The 13,934-nt window shown below is 40.5% G+C and overlaps 1 protein-coding gene and 1 long non-coding RNA gene across 12 annotated transcripts in view; both read right to left on the bottom strand.

The window, feature by feature from the left end:
• Window positions 1–855: 855 nt before the first annotated feature.
• Window positions 856–3,457, bottom strand: LOC143350562 (uncharacterized). Its single transcript, XR_013081173.1, has 2 exons — window positions 3,219–3,457; window positions 856–1,895 (listed from the first exon to the last, which is right to left on the bottom strand). It is a non-coding gene; the product is annotated as an uncharacterized LOC143350562 (long non-coding RNA).
• Window positions 3,458–11,221: 7,764 nt separating this feature from the next.
• Tpnt (troponin T, skeletal muscle) overlaps window positions 11,222–13,934 on the bottom strand; it is a 127,544-nt gene continuing 124,831 nt past the window's right edge. For 10 of the 11 annotated variants that reach the window (XM_076782323.1, XM_076782500.1, XM_076782413.1 and 7 more), the window contains 2 exons: window positions 12,598–12,676; window positions 11,222–11,913 (listed from right to left, as the gene is read on the bottom strand). In XM_076782323.1, coding sequence (XP_076638438.1) covers window positions 11,630–11,913; window positions 12,598–12,676 — 363 coding nt within the window. In that variant the 3' untranslated portion in view covers window positions 11,222–11,629. Of the gene's footprint in view, window positions 11,914–12,597; window positions 12,677–13,666; window positions 13,746–13,934 lie in introns of all 11 variants that reach the window. The other variant, XM_076781937.1, reaches the window with a different exon arrangement.

The following is a 13,934-nucleotide window of genomic DNA, read 5'->3' as shown; positions in this document are numbered from 1 at the left end:
TAATGAACGTCGCGATACTCCATCGTATTGGAACGCTTTTAATCAGACCGATCGTGTTATTTATTAACCGTGCAAGGGTGATCAACAGTCAAACCGATGCAACCGATGTAATCCGTCTAAAACGTTTTCACCGCGAACCGTAAATGCACAAACGGTATTTTTAACAGCGAACTCGACGATTTTTCGAATAATTTACGGATTAAATCTTTATCGAAATATAAAAGGACCATCTGAATTACGAATAACGCGATTATTATTAGAACGATCACGAAGCTTGAACGTAAATTCACGACGCGATCGTGGGCGGCGGAAAAACTAAATTTTTACGTACACCCCCGCATTTCGCTAGGCTCGGTGGCAACGCTTTGCATTTTACAACGTCAGCTCCAAGGACTTGCTGATACCACGTGGAGAAAGCAAGCAAATGGCGAGCTACCTATCTACGATCGAGAAACGAAACTGTGTTGTAAATGTGTAATGTGAACGCCTCAAAGGACTCGTAACGCCGTTTTCCAACCGAGCAGCGGCAATTTCGAGGATTATCGCGAGTGGAACCAAGGTACCGCTTCGACAAATTCGCGCGTTACGCTTTAAACGTTTCCACCGTGACCAAGAATTCGATATTTACCCGCACGACACGGAATTTTTAACATTTTACCAGAATTCAGTTCGTTCGAGGGCAAAACGATACCTGAAATTCGAGCATTAAAATGGACAAAATAAAATAAAATTTAATTTACGTAATACCACGAACAATTTCTGAAGCATCGATAAATATATGCGAATTATAATATAGAATCGTTATAAATATGTATCATCATACACTGTACAGTTAATTATTAGAACACTCGTGGATTATCGACGTACATTCTTGTTTATTTATAATACTGTTTCATTCTTCGTGTCCTGATCTACAGACTGAACCTAAATGGGAGTCGCAAAATTTACAGGTGTTTTCTGCTCGTTACACCTAAGGAAAAAGCCCTAATAAACATGACTACACGAACCATTTGTTTTTTTAGATACAACCACTTTAAGTTACAACATGAATTGCACGCTCGTGGCTGGTAATGGAGGCCACTTTGAATATTTACTGCAAAACGTGCTATAGTGCTTTCGCTATAGTCTTTTTTGCATTAAAATTTAACGAGCAATATTCTTCAAGGTAGTCCAGTAATTCAAGGCAAAGTAAAGTGTATGATCTTACAATATAAAAACTCGTTTCGCCGACGCATTTCCAAAATTATTCTCTTAAATTTACCTTCGCCAAATTAATACACATTATTACTATTACTGTAACATTTTTATACATTTTATTTTATATAGGCGACGCATAACTGAATTATGCTATTAAACTCAACCTCGAATCGTGCCAATCGTGTAAAGATAAAACGATACATCAATTTACAAGAGAGGGACTCGTCAATCTTTTGAACAAAGATTCAAGAAATAGGATGACATTTTTTATACCTGCGCGATGCATCGTTTTACTCTTTCACGTGTATGGGTGAACAATTCTTCATTCTGGTGTAGAGTAATAATTGAAAAGTAGGTTGATACAGTTTTCGAACGGTGCGCTTCTCAAAAGAATTAGAGGATCGCTGGAAAGCTCAGGACAACGAGTCGAATTTAAAGGACAAAGGGAATAAAGCAATACTCAAATTGAAAAAATCTATCTTACACAGCACGTTGGAGCTTTCAAAGCGTTGTAACATCATTTAGGTGGCTGATCCTCTAATTACTTCGAGCAAGTACATGTTCTGTGGCAATTTTATTTCGCGGCAAGCACTTTTTTCTCCGAAGAAAGTTTCTGCAACTTCAGCTTTTTGTCTTTGATTTAAACGACTCCCTTGCGTGCAGAATGGGTGAAAAAAGCTATCTTCTCCAGCAAGGAACTAAATTATAAATACGTAATACCATCGGAACGCCTAAGGAGCTTTGTGTTCGAGTTCGTTTAAACGCTCGTGAAAGGGTCGCGTTTTAATTCGGTTGGAGGAAGAACTTCGTTTGAAAAAAAAAAAAATGAAACAGAGAAGAAAATATAACAGGAGGAGGGGAGGGAATAAAAGAACCGAAAGAAACGCGGATAAATGAAAGAAGCGGCGAGAAAATAACCCTCGAAGCGAGGCCGAGAATACCTCGTTGGAATTGGAATCGAAATCGGAGCGAACCAGATCTGGGCGAAAACAAGTCGAATAAAATAACACGGTTTAACGCGCAAAACGGTAAAATGTCACTGGAAACTTTGTTTTGCATTCGTTATTTGGGCACAGATTCAGGTGCACGGAGTGAAATTTAATTGGCGATTCCGGTCCATCGGACTCCGAGAGTTTTCGCGTCTAACAATAAACATCGGTTACTACCGCAACGTTGGTACTTAACGTTCAGGCAAGCAACGGAAGAAAACTCCGTCGAATAAACAACGTTCTTTACCGAGAAACGAGAGGAAAGCAAAGATAAGAACATTCGTTGTGTGATTTTATGAAACGTTACAAACAATCGCTACCCAGGCTTGGAAATACAGTAGAACCTCTATCATTCGAAATACCAGAGACGTAACGGTTTGTGTTGGAAAACGTTCGAATAATAAAACGTACAATTTCTTCAAATTATCTTACGTTTCACAGAACGCAACGTTGTACGAAGAAACATTATTATTTGTTTCTAGGAGAACGTAACAGAATTCAAAAAATAATATATGGAAAGAACGCGAATAATAAAAACGATTTTACACGAAATCGAATTTCATTCGTATCACGTGTGCGCGCGATCTCTTCCGCACTATGACAATTGTCATTCGTACTCGACACACGAAAAGTTCGTTTACACCCATCGTTCGATGAAGTTGATTCGCCTTTGCGTTTCAATACGCGATTCGCAGAGCATAAATACGAGTATAAAATTGTTATTAGATTAAAGTTAGACCGCTGAAAGGATCCTGGAGAATAATGGAGGTTCTACTGTGCTTTTATTTTCCAGTTGATGATTTACATGGACCAGCGTAAACCGTGCAAAGAACGTATATCCAGAGATGTGGGAGTTCGAGAAGGATTTGAAGTACCGTCGGGCGGAAGGCTAACTCATCGCGGAGAAAGGTATTCTCGTGCTAATTTCACGCAACGAATTCCCTCCGAAAAAAACAGAAAAAAAAAATGAAAGAAAAATAGAAAAAGAAAAAGCTACACACGATCGACCAGGAAAGAAATATTCGTTCTCACCCTTCGTTATCCTCCTCTCGCTCCGTTTCTTCTTTATTTTCCTCGTCCGCCATACTTTCCCGATAGTTTCTTGTCTACCGATTGCGAAGAAAGGGCTACTCGCCCGAGGGGAGCATTACCATCCCAGGTAAACGACTATCCGTTCGTTTGCGATGGTTTTAACCGACTGTGAGCCACCGCCGATACAACAAATGAAGATGAATGCGCGATCGAGCGTTCTTTCCGGACTGGACTCACCATCAAATTTTGCTCGACTGGCTCGCACGAAGTAGCCCAAGGCATCGTTAACTGTTACGGCTTCTGAAATCCCGCAAGCACCCAATTCTATTTTGTATAATGCCATAATGCCATTAGAGGCATTCTATATCGCGGTGTTTTCCGCATGCGGTATGTTACAAACGGAAAAGCGTCGAAACGACGAGAAACGGTTGCAGGGGAAACGATCGTCCTCTCCCGAAAAGAGAAAAACGACGAGAGAAGAGGATCGGAAAAATAAAACGCAATATTTTTTGTATTTCTACTAAATAGATTATTACCTTTAACGGTAATTAATTGCTCTTTAACCGATTTGTACTTTATCGCAACGAGCAACGGACTTTTTTGATCCTCCGATCTTTGCAGTTGGGCTCTTTATTATTCGCAAAATGAAAAATCGTGGCTGTAAATGATTACTAGAACCGAAAATAAAGAATAGGATTCGTGACCCGCGAATAATGTGAACACACTGGAATGTAAATATACCGATAATGCGATTATACCGCGCTAAATACACTGAATACCTTCGAGTCGTGGCTGATGCAATGTTAAAGTAGGTACATAAGCACTCTTGCTTGCATATTTTTACGGAAGGAAAGAAATGATTACGTTTACCGCGACCGTTGAATACATTTCCCGAAATCGGCAAAGACGACGATTCGCGTACGAGTGTTATTAACGTTGATTTAAAGACGGGAAGTGAAATTGATAAAACGAAGAGGATTTCGTCGGAAGACGGGCTTCCTTTGAAACGGACTGACATTTTAATCCTGTACGTATAGGAACGCTAAAGGGATGCCTGGCGACATTTCAATATATGTCGTTCGTTATAGAATTATTGCACGGTAGAAGATTAAATTTCACGTTCGTCAAACTGTAAAAGAACTTCGTACTCGGTTATGTAACGTTCAGACACTGTAACTTAAACTGTAAAACACACCCAACGCGTTTGAATCTTTGTTTTTCTATTCAGCTATGTATTATTAGAATTTGTTGCTTGCAGATATAACAAATATATCGTTCTATGCTTCCTTTAAAAATGCTATGATACATATCCGCTAGTTGTTTCCGTAATGTTGCATCACAAGTTATTTTATAATCTATACTGCCTATGTCCCATCATTGATGCAGTTTAAATTTTTGCTTCTACCTTGTCTCGCCCTTTTCGTTTCATTTTTAGAAACAAAGCAACTAAAAATGCTACTTAATACTAACTAACGAGACGTCGATCCTGTAGTCCGATAATTTTTGATACAGAAAAAATTTTAATTAAGAAAATGACGGGATGATTAGACCGACTCTGTTACTAGAGGTAATTTCGTAGATGTAAGACGGTAATAACCACGTAATCTCGCTTTCATTTCCGTCCGGCATTAACCGTAAAGATTGTGTATTCCTGCATGATTACATCCAACTGCAAACCTAGCACGTACACGGCCGACTATGAAGAGAAGCGTACGAATAGTTCGTATTCCTCTCGTGGACGCATCGTGTTGTACATCAGGAATACTAAAAACCTTTATCATACAATTTACGATACAAAAAGTATTAATTCGAGCTAAATACAAGCAAAATAAATTAGGAAGTGGGTAGAACTACTTTTTGTGTTCCATTTCTCAAGCTTCGGGCCTCTTCGGGATGAAATTATTTCATTTGAAATAAACAGAAATTCAAACTGATATTGCCCGTGGGACTTATGAATCTCGCGGCGATGATGGTACACGCTGTATCATTGGAAAATTTAATTACGAATATGTATTCGCAATTTTACTCCCGTATTACAGTAATCCACATTTCACAATATTTAAAATGACGTAAGAATTAAACGCGCATACGTGAACCAATACGATCGAAGAAGTTAATTGAAAATTTAATAATAAATTCATATCATTATACGACTCGAACGGCGGGGCGATTATAATCCTGAAAGGATTAATGGACTGAAATTTCGAAAAGTTGAGCGAAATTTAATCGAAGCAGGATCATCATAAATCGTTGTGAACAGGTAACGATTAATTTAATCATCGATCCATGCTAATCATGATTAGTTAAGTCGATCGATACTCGCGTACGCGTGTGAAGACAACTGCTGCGATTTTAACATACAAATAAATAGACTTTGATTACGATTCCAGCGTATTCCAGCAAATGTTTTGGTTCCAATTTAATGGTCGGGCTATATAAAATTGGGGCAAAGAAATATTGACTGCGATAACATGCATTCTTCAGTGTCAGAGCCCGTCACGAGCATGCCAAACGCATTGTTCAAAATAAACGTGTTATGTCATGTGACGAGCAATAATTTAAATGTGCACCGATATATGCTATTTCATATCTCTATGTAGGCAAAATAATTCGATCAGTGTCGTGTCACTGTAATCTGCGCACTGAAGATTCTTATGTTACCACTTGAATCGCGCATGCTCCCATATGGGTTAATGGATGTTCGATCAGATCAATATGATTCATGGGGCTGTTAGCGCGAATTATGCAAGATCTGGTATTAGAGGATTGATTTCCAATGACTGAGTAAATCAATAGAGCTTTGACAAAGTTTACGAACGTTGTATTGGATTTCTGTAGAACTGAGCGAATTGCATTCGCGAACTATAACAAGTAGATCAACGGGTTACCGTCTCTGTTCAATTATACTGTTTCGTAAAACAAACACCCAAAGCTACACTGTCGTATAATTTCAGTAGAAGTGTTTTACAAAGGTACTGTTAATTGATACTATACGACCTAAGATTTTTGCACAGTATTGTGTAAACGTCAAAGAGAAAGGTATCTCGATATGCATGCATAAGAGCAGTATTCATTTCCCTATTTGCAGCATGCGTGACACTCTTACCTATGCGAATGCACTTCGCTGACTTCGGCTTTGTACATTCCCCTGGCACAGCCTGAATGGTGCCTATTGTGAAAACGTAACGAAGCATCGCCTAAGCGACTTCTGATGTTCCATAGACAACTGATCCATTCTTGTTTAATTTCCTGCGTGGAGAACAATACCGATGGCGTTGCGAGTCTAACTTTCAACTACCAATAATGTGAAAAGGCTGGCGTTAACGTAGGAAATATGTTTCTTATTCGAATAATAATTGTTCGGTGGGACTGCTACTTATCGAGATTTTATCTAAATATTGGTTCAAATAATGTACTCGTTGCTCATTAACGAATTAAATATGTTATAAAATTACTCCAAGATGACACTCGAGTTTCAAAAATAGAACTGAAAATAAAACTTGGAATATTTAAAAAAATTCTTTGCCAATGGTAATTGCTCTCCTTTGCAATATGTGAAAGAAATACTTGAAATAATCGTTCGTTGATTCCCAGCTTGAAATATAATAAAGGAAAATTCTCAGACAAAATATAACGTTGTAGTGACAGTATCGGAACGTCGAGATCTGATACTACAGCGAAAAATTTCATTATCGATTACCGTTTTATGTTTAATATAAATACTGCTGCGTAATCAAGTCGCGAATATCAACTTACTCGCTTTGTTAACTCGCAAACGCACAATAACAGGAAATACGTATTCGCGGCTGTTATGTATTATTACGCAACTATCTGCAACCTATATGGGCCATACTATGGACAATCTCGTTTCAATTGCACGATAGTACAACGCACCGTTAACGTTTAATCCGTCGCAAACAGACGAACGTATTTTATGATTGACCGATGGAGATTTTAAAGGGATGAGTCATGGAAAAAATAATGAGATTTAATTACGCGACTCCGTATGCTGAGAAACACTAATGGAGGCGAATCACATCGTGTCACTTTTCCGAGGTGACTTCATATTAGCCCCTCCATTTTACGCTTACATGCGTGTTGAACGTACAGTATAATTATACGCAAAATTTCAGGCTAATCGATTCTACTTATACGGATGTTGAATAATCAATTGCGCCTTAAAATTGTTATTTTACTAAAAATAGAAAACACGATGCAGTAAAACGCAGCATAATTTTCCAGTACGTTCTACGCATTTATTTCCAGGCAAGAAATTATTTTCGAAAACCATTGATTCGATCGGGAACTATGAAGTGTTTAATCTATTATCGTGTTAAAGTATCGTTTAAATATATTAAGTTGTACTCTTTACGAAATTAAAAATTCTGTGAATGAAACAGTATTGAATAACGAGGAATTGAAAGAAGAAGAGTATGAAACTTGAAAATGTAAGAGCATCCTAGGAAATAATCTATGATAAAAGCTTCCATCTGAACTTCAACTGAAATGCAGGGTAACTCGAGCGTCGATACAAATTCATATACTCTTTCTACATAGAAAGAGAATATGCTTTCATCTCAAATAAGAAAGGAGTATGATACGAGAACGATGAGAATGAAAAGAATGCTCAAAAGGGTACACAACCAAATTCGTGAAGAATGCAGCAAAGTGTATATGTATACGTTTAAAAATATACTTGAATCGGATATAAGAGTGCAATTGAAAATTTATGAACGTAATAACCCATTCCTTCAGAAAATGTTTATTCAAGATTCTATGTTAATAACGCGACGGTTACTTATGGTTGCACGAGGAAGACAACAAAGCCCGTAATAAATCAGCCTATGCAAGTGACTTTGCAGTCGCAATAATAGCTTGAAATGGAAACGTGGCCTTCTCGTTATTGCAGAGTAAATTCTCTGAATCATCTACTAAATACAATTACGACTGGACCTTCTGGAGATAATTACATACGATTAAAGTATTATCTGTGGTATGCAGAGCGTCAAGGAATAATTGCTGTTTTATAGTTAATGCAGTTATGCTGTAATAACTCCAATTTGAGAATAAACAATCCTTCCAGTCGACGAGTTTGGACGCATCTGTCGAATTTATAGAAATTAAATGGATGAATATTGTAGAAAGAAAATTCTGGAGTATCTTACCTATTTAATACTCTCAACAGTCCTGAAAATTCTACTAAAACTTGAGACTTTGATCTTATACATCGTTGTTTAAAAGTTATTTATAATACAGCTGTATATTAAAATACATAGTTTGCTACAACATATAAAGAGCTGTAAAATAAGAGTGTACAAAGTAAGTACTCCAATACGTCTGGCCTTGATTCAAATCCGAAAGGTGAACGTACAGACAGTGGCAAGGACACCGACGGTGAGCCTCGATTCAACTTTCAAGAAACCCAAAGGCATCGTATTTACACCAAATTTCGATTACCAAATTGAAACAAATAATTTTTAAGAACTCGAGATCCATAAGAATGATAAAAAGTCTTCGCTACTGAAAAATTCATACAAGAAAAACCGTAAAAAGAATCCCGCGTCTGTCCTTACGCTCCTGCTATCAATTACTCTCGCGTTTCTTTACGAGTGATTTCGTAATCGGTCTTATCGCGTGTTCCCCCCGTTATCAAGAAATCGCGAAGTAACACGAGCCATCGCGAAGTCGACTTCGGTCGTTCGTCGACAGAAATCGTCAATTTCCGTTGTGTTCCGTGTCGCGCGAGACGTCGGTCGCAGAATCCGCGTAAACGGATCCTCAAACGTACGTCAAACGTCGCGCGGACAATGCGGGGGCGTAAGAATCGCGTCGATCGTCGGTCGAACGACTCGTTTCGCGAATTATTCTAAACGTACCTCATCGAGCGTGGTTTCCTCGCGTTAAATCCGCCTCTCAGTCAGCTCCTCATTCTTCCTCTCTTTCTCTCCTTGGTAGTAGCCAGCATCGTAGCCATGCGTGCGCGAACGTGGCCGTTCCAAGCGACGATCACCGCCATGACACAGGGATCCCCGTTCCCGCGGCGATCTGCACCGAAACGATCATTTCACTAGCTCCGCCGACACGCGCGCGACATCCAGCGGGATCTTTTTCGGCGGCCGGCAACAGGTCGCGGCAGTCGTTGTGTCGCGACACGCGACGTCGTGTTATTGTTTATTGTTCGGCCACGGCTGCACAGACGTTCCACGGCGTCGCGACGCGTCGATAGCGTCGCTCTCCCGCGTTCTATTTCGGTCCCCTCAGGTAGGAGAGAAGGGACAGCACAGTCTGGCTCGGACGAACGCTTGGCGACACTATTAACGAATCTTCAGAACGACCACTCTGCGGACCGAAACAGAGACGGACGATCAGAAACGGAGTAAGAGTGAACGCGAAAGAGAGAAGAAATACGAGACTGAAGCCAGCGGCTACCCATTATAAATAGTTACGACCGACAGCGATGGGAGTGACACCCTCGCGTCTTCCGAGTAGCAGGTATCGATAGTTCGATTACTTTCGATAGAGAGTCGATTTTAATTTTAAAGTTAAATCAATACGAGCGATACATAGGATCAACTGAGTTCGAAGATCGATTTGAAACATTAGTACAGAGACGTGTACGCGAATTGTTTTGGTGCACGACGCGCGTAGTCGACGCTGTCACTAGCGGCTGTCAGTTAGAGAGAGTTGAGTTGGAAAGAGGGAGACAGAGAACGTCGGCGGAAGTATGCACGCGAGAAGGAGAAAGACAGTAATGGAAAATCGCCTCGCGTTCGCTCTAACTTTATGCTCGCGTCATTGTTCCGTCACTGAAGCCTGCCTTGAATTTTAACGGACTGCGGTCCTACGCGTAAATTTGCATGATTCCCTTTCGACGGACGGCAGTCGCCAATTTTACAGTTTCGTTGCACCCGACGAGTCGAAACAATGGAAATGTTCACCGATAAAATGGAATCGTGTGATACGATTAAAAACCATAGTGACAATCGATGCGCACGAAAACCAAAACCGTCGACGGATATTTATTTATAAACCCCAGTCCGTCGATCGTTCAATGAATTTAACGAAATGTCTCGCAGCGTGAATATTTGTTATCGAGAAACGTAAGAGAAGATAATTTACCTTAGAATAAATATCCACGACGGTCCATTCTCAGGATATTTGTGTAACTGTCCGGCGTCTAATAGTTTCAATCGATATAAAAAACAGTCTACGTAAACTGACACAAACACGATAAAAATTATATAATTTTTGAGCGTTATTTCTTCGACGAAAGCGACTAGTTGCTCGTTCCCTTATTTACATTTTCCAGTGGCGGAATATTTCTGTCGTGTACGAAATCTCCTAAGATACTAAAATTCGCGCGACAGCTATCATTAACCACCAAAATCCGATGCCGTGCTGCTTGTTTTAAAGAGGAACGTTCTTTGGCAACACTCGGACGTCTTGTACCTGTTTATAAGTTTTGGCGCGAATTCGAGGCGTCGTAGAAGGATCATAAATCGATCGATATATCGCGGTTTCCGCGTTCAGTCAATTCGTGCAGCGATGTTTCTTTACTTAGTAAAACGAAACGTTCGGGGAATCGTTAACAAAACTGACGTGATTCATCGGCAATGTACGTGCAACATAAATCATTTTCGTGCAGCACGTTGCACTCGTAACCGAAGAACGCCAAAAGGTTAAACAAACGTGTTAAAAATAGACCGAGAGGAAGGAAAAGTGCTAACAGAGTGTTTTTCACAAATACGTGTCACGTTTCGTGGGCAGTCTTCTAACGTAACCAAGGTCAAGATCGCCTTCAAAAGTTATTTGACCCCTGACAAAGCGGTAAATCGGAAAAGAAACTTTCTTTCGCTCTATAAAACTGAACGTCGTTCAGAGTTTCTCTAATCGATTGCTAATAAAATTGAAACAAATAAATAAAAACACGATTGAAATCTAATTCCACGATAGAACATTCTTATGCGGACATTCCCCTGCGGCGAGAAAAGTACTTCAAGGAATTTTTTATACGATAAACCGTTTTATTTTAATAATGTGTGTGCGTGTATTTTGTACAATATAATAATAATAATTATAGTAGCAATAGAAGTAGTAGAATAATAGTAGTAGAAGTAGTAGTAGTAGTAGTAGAACAGCTGAGAAGTAGTAACAGCCTGTTTTATCTCGCCGGAATCCTCGCCGTTATAGGCTAGGCTCTGTGGCGAAGCGACAGAGCGTCGTCCTCTCGGAACTATTCCGATGTCGCATAAGACTCGAAACGAAAAGCCACCTATAACGACGAGATTCTGGGACAATGGCGCGCCATTGTTGTCTCTACTGCCGCCACGACTATATTCGATGGTTCGAAGGATGTTTCGAGATTGTTTGATGATCGATCGATTGAATTTGCAATTTTCTGGAAGAGGCTTCTATTCCTCCTCTTCCTCCTCCTCCTCTTCCTCCTCTTCCTCCTCTTCTTCCTCCTCCTCTTCCTCCTCCTCCTCCTCTTCACCCTCACCCTCGCCCTCCTTTCCGTCGCCACCTTCTTCCTCCTCTTCCTCCTCCTCCTCCTCCTCTTCCTCTTCTTCCTCGAACTGTGGTTCCTCTAATTCCTCGTCCTCAGCCGCAGCCTTCACGTCTTCTTCGCCCTCTGGAGATTCGGGGTCTCCTGGTTTCTTGCCCGGCCTCTCGCCGAACCACTTCGGCAACTTCGCTGTTATATCGCAAAAAAAGATATCGCGTCATCGATGGTACTCTACTCGTAGCAAGGATCGTTTTCTTCGTGGGGCCAGCGAACGATGACAGCGAGAATTTCTTCGTAATTTTTGCTCAAGACCGTTAAGAACACCGGAATCAATTTATCTTTTACGGATGAAAACGAAGCGTGAAAGCGAGACTCCGGAACGTTGATCTCTCGATAGAAAAATAGAACCAAGGATTAAAGGTATCGACAGACGCCTCCGATTTCGCGGAATGGTTCTCTACTCCCTCGCTTTTCATCGAACGGGCCCCTTGAACGCTGACGAAATATACTTCTCTGCGGCCGTTGTAGTTTGACCCAGTTTCCAGAAAATACTCTGACCGGTCAGGCTTCAAGACTCGCGACTCGAGCAAACGCACACGCTGATACGCGAAATAATAAACGCGCGAGATACAGTGGAACGCTTTTTACGTCGACATACTTTAGTATCCTCGTCCTACAGCGATAAACAACTGTACTACTTTTTGAATGGCGCTCTAACCAATACGTTTTTAACCGTACGAACACAAATTATCCCGCGATATCAAACTTTTGCAAACTCTGAGTTCGCGAATAAATCGTCGAGGAATCACGATATCGCGAATACCAAACGCTCGTGCTTATGCGTTTGCTCGAAAATGATTCAAGAATACATACTCTTCTGGCGACCGAGGAATTGTTCCTTCTGTTGAGTCCATTGCTTCTCCAGGGTTTCCTTGAGCTGTTCGGTTAGACCCTGAAACACCAATGGACAAAATGGCATGCTAGGATACATCGTCACACGGGGCGCACTCATCTGGACCCATTCCACGGTTAACGAGATATCGCCGAGTCGACGTCTAACGGAACATTAATGGATCCTATTATACGTATTCCGTTGACGCCCACCTTGTGACTCGGCCTTTTCAGTTAACAAACCACTTTGGACGACGAGGGGACAACGTAGTCAAACACCCGTTGGCTTATCGCACGATTGTTAATGACCAACTCTTGGGGCACAAATCATTTTACTCTTTCCTTGCATAGACTTAACGTTAGTCACGTGACGAAAGTGTCGGAGTGTGACAAGTCTGAAACGAAAGTAAGTATCTTATCATGGTTTGAGAGTGTGTTGTGGTTCCTTTTTAGACGTAATTAAAATGTAACCGGTGCGTACGATTCCTTAAAAAAACTTTACGAATGAGTGTTCGTCGGGTCTAAGAACTTCCTCGTAGAGTATCTTGCACCTGCTAGTGGAATTGTAAATGTTTGCATGTGTTCAAGGGTTTGCAGTAAATTTTGTGTGGGTAATCGTGAGCGCTTGCATCATGGAGTGATTTAGATTTGGACTTTTAAAGAATTGGTAGTATATACACATACTCGGGATCGTAAATGTTCATCGGTTTCGGTGTCTTCGTGGATGTTTGTATCTGTTGTACAGAGGCTTGCAATAAATTTTGGTGATGCTATCCATGAGGACTGTATTCGCGTTCGTGTCGGTAATAAATTACGATAAATATCAGGGTAAGCGCAAGTGCTATACTGTGCGAATGAAATAGCACGAACATAGCAACACCTCCGACGGTCTTTGTGCTCCAGATCAACTACTTACTAAATGGATATCCAACACGAATTAGAAACACGATCGTCGGGACGATCTAGTGGGGCATAAGGGGGGACAAGGGGTTTTCAACGAGCAATGCAAGCAAAAAGGTGATACATTAACAGAGAGCTCGATAGGACTCACTTTTGTTGCGCTTCATGAACTGTTCTGTTTTCTGTTTCCACAGTTTCTCGTTGTACTCCGCTAAAAGCGTGTCATAGCCCTGCGATTCAATTGACATTGTTCACTAATCACTCTTTTTCTACAAGTACTACTTCCTAACGAGCTGTGTCGCTTATTCTTTGTGCTCTACGATCGTCTCACTTTCTACTTTTCATCCAATTATTTTTTTTTTTACTTCAGTCTTCGAATTAACTACCATTCGAACACGTTTTGTTTGAAAAATTGCAAT

Source organism: Colletes latitarsis, chromosome 1 (genome assembly GCF_051014445.1).
Source record: "Colletes latitarsis isolate SP2378_abdomen chromosome 1, iyColLati1, whole genome shotgun sequence".
Lineage (NCBI taxonomy): Eukaryota > Metazoa > Arthropoda > Insecta > Hymenoptera > Colletidae > Colletes > Colletes latitarsis.
The sequence above is the reverse complement of the archived record's forward strand: the minus strand, read 5'-3'. Positions and strand labels throughout refer to the sequence as shown.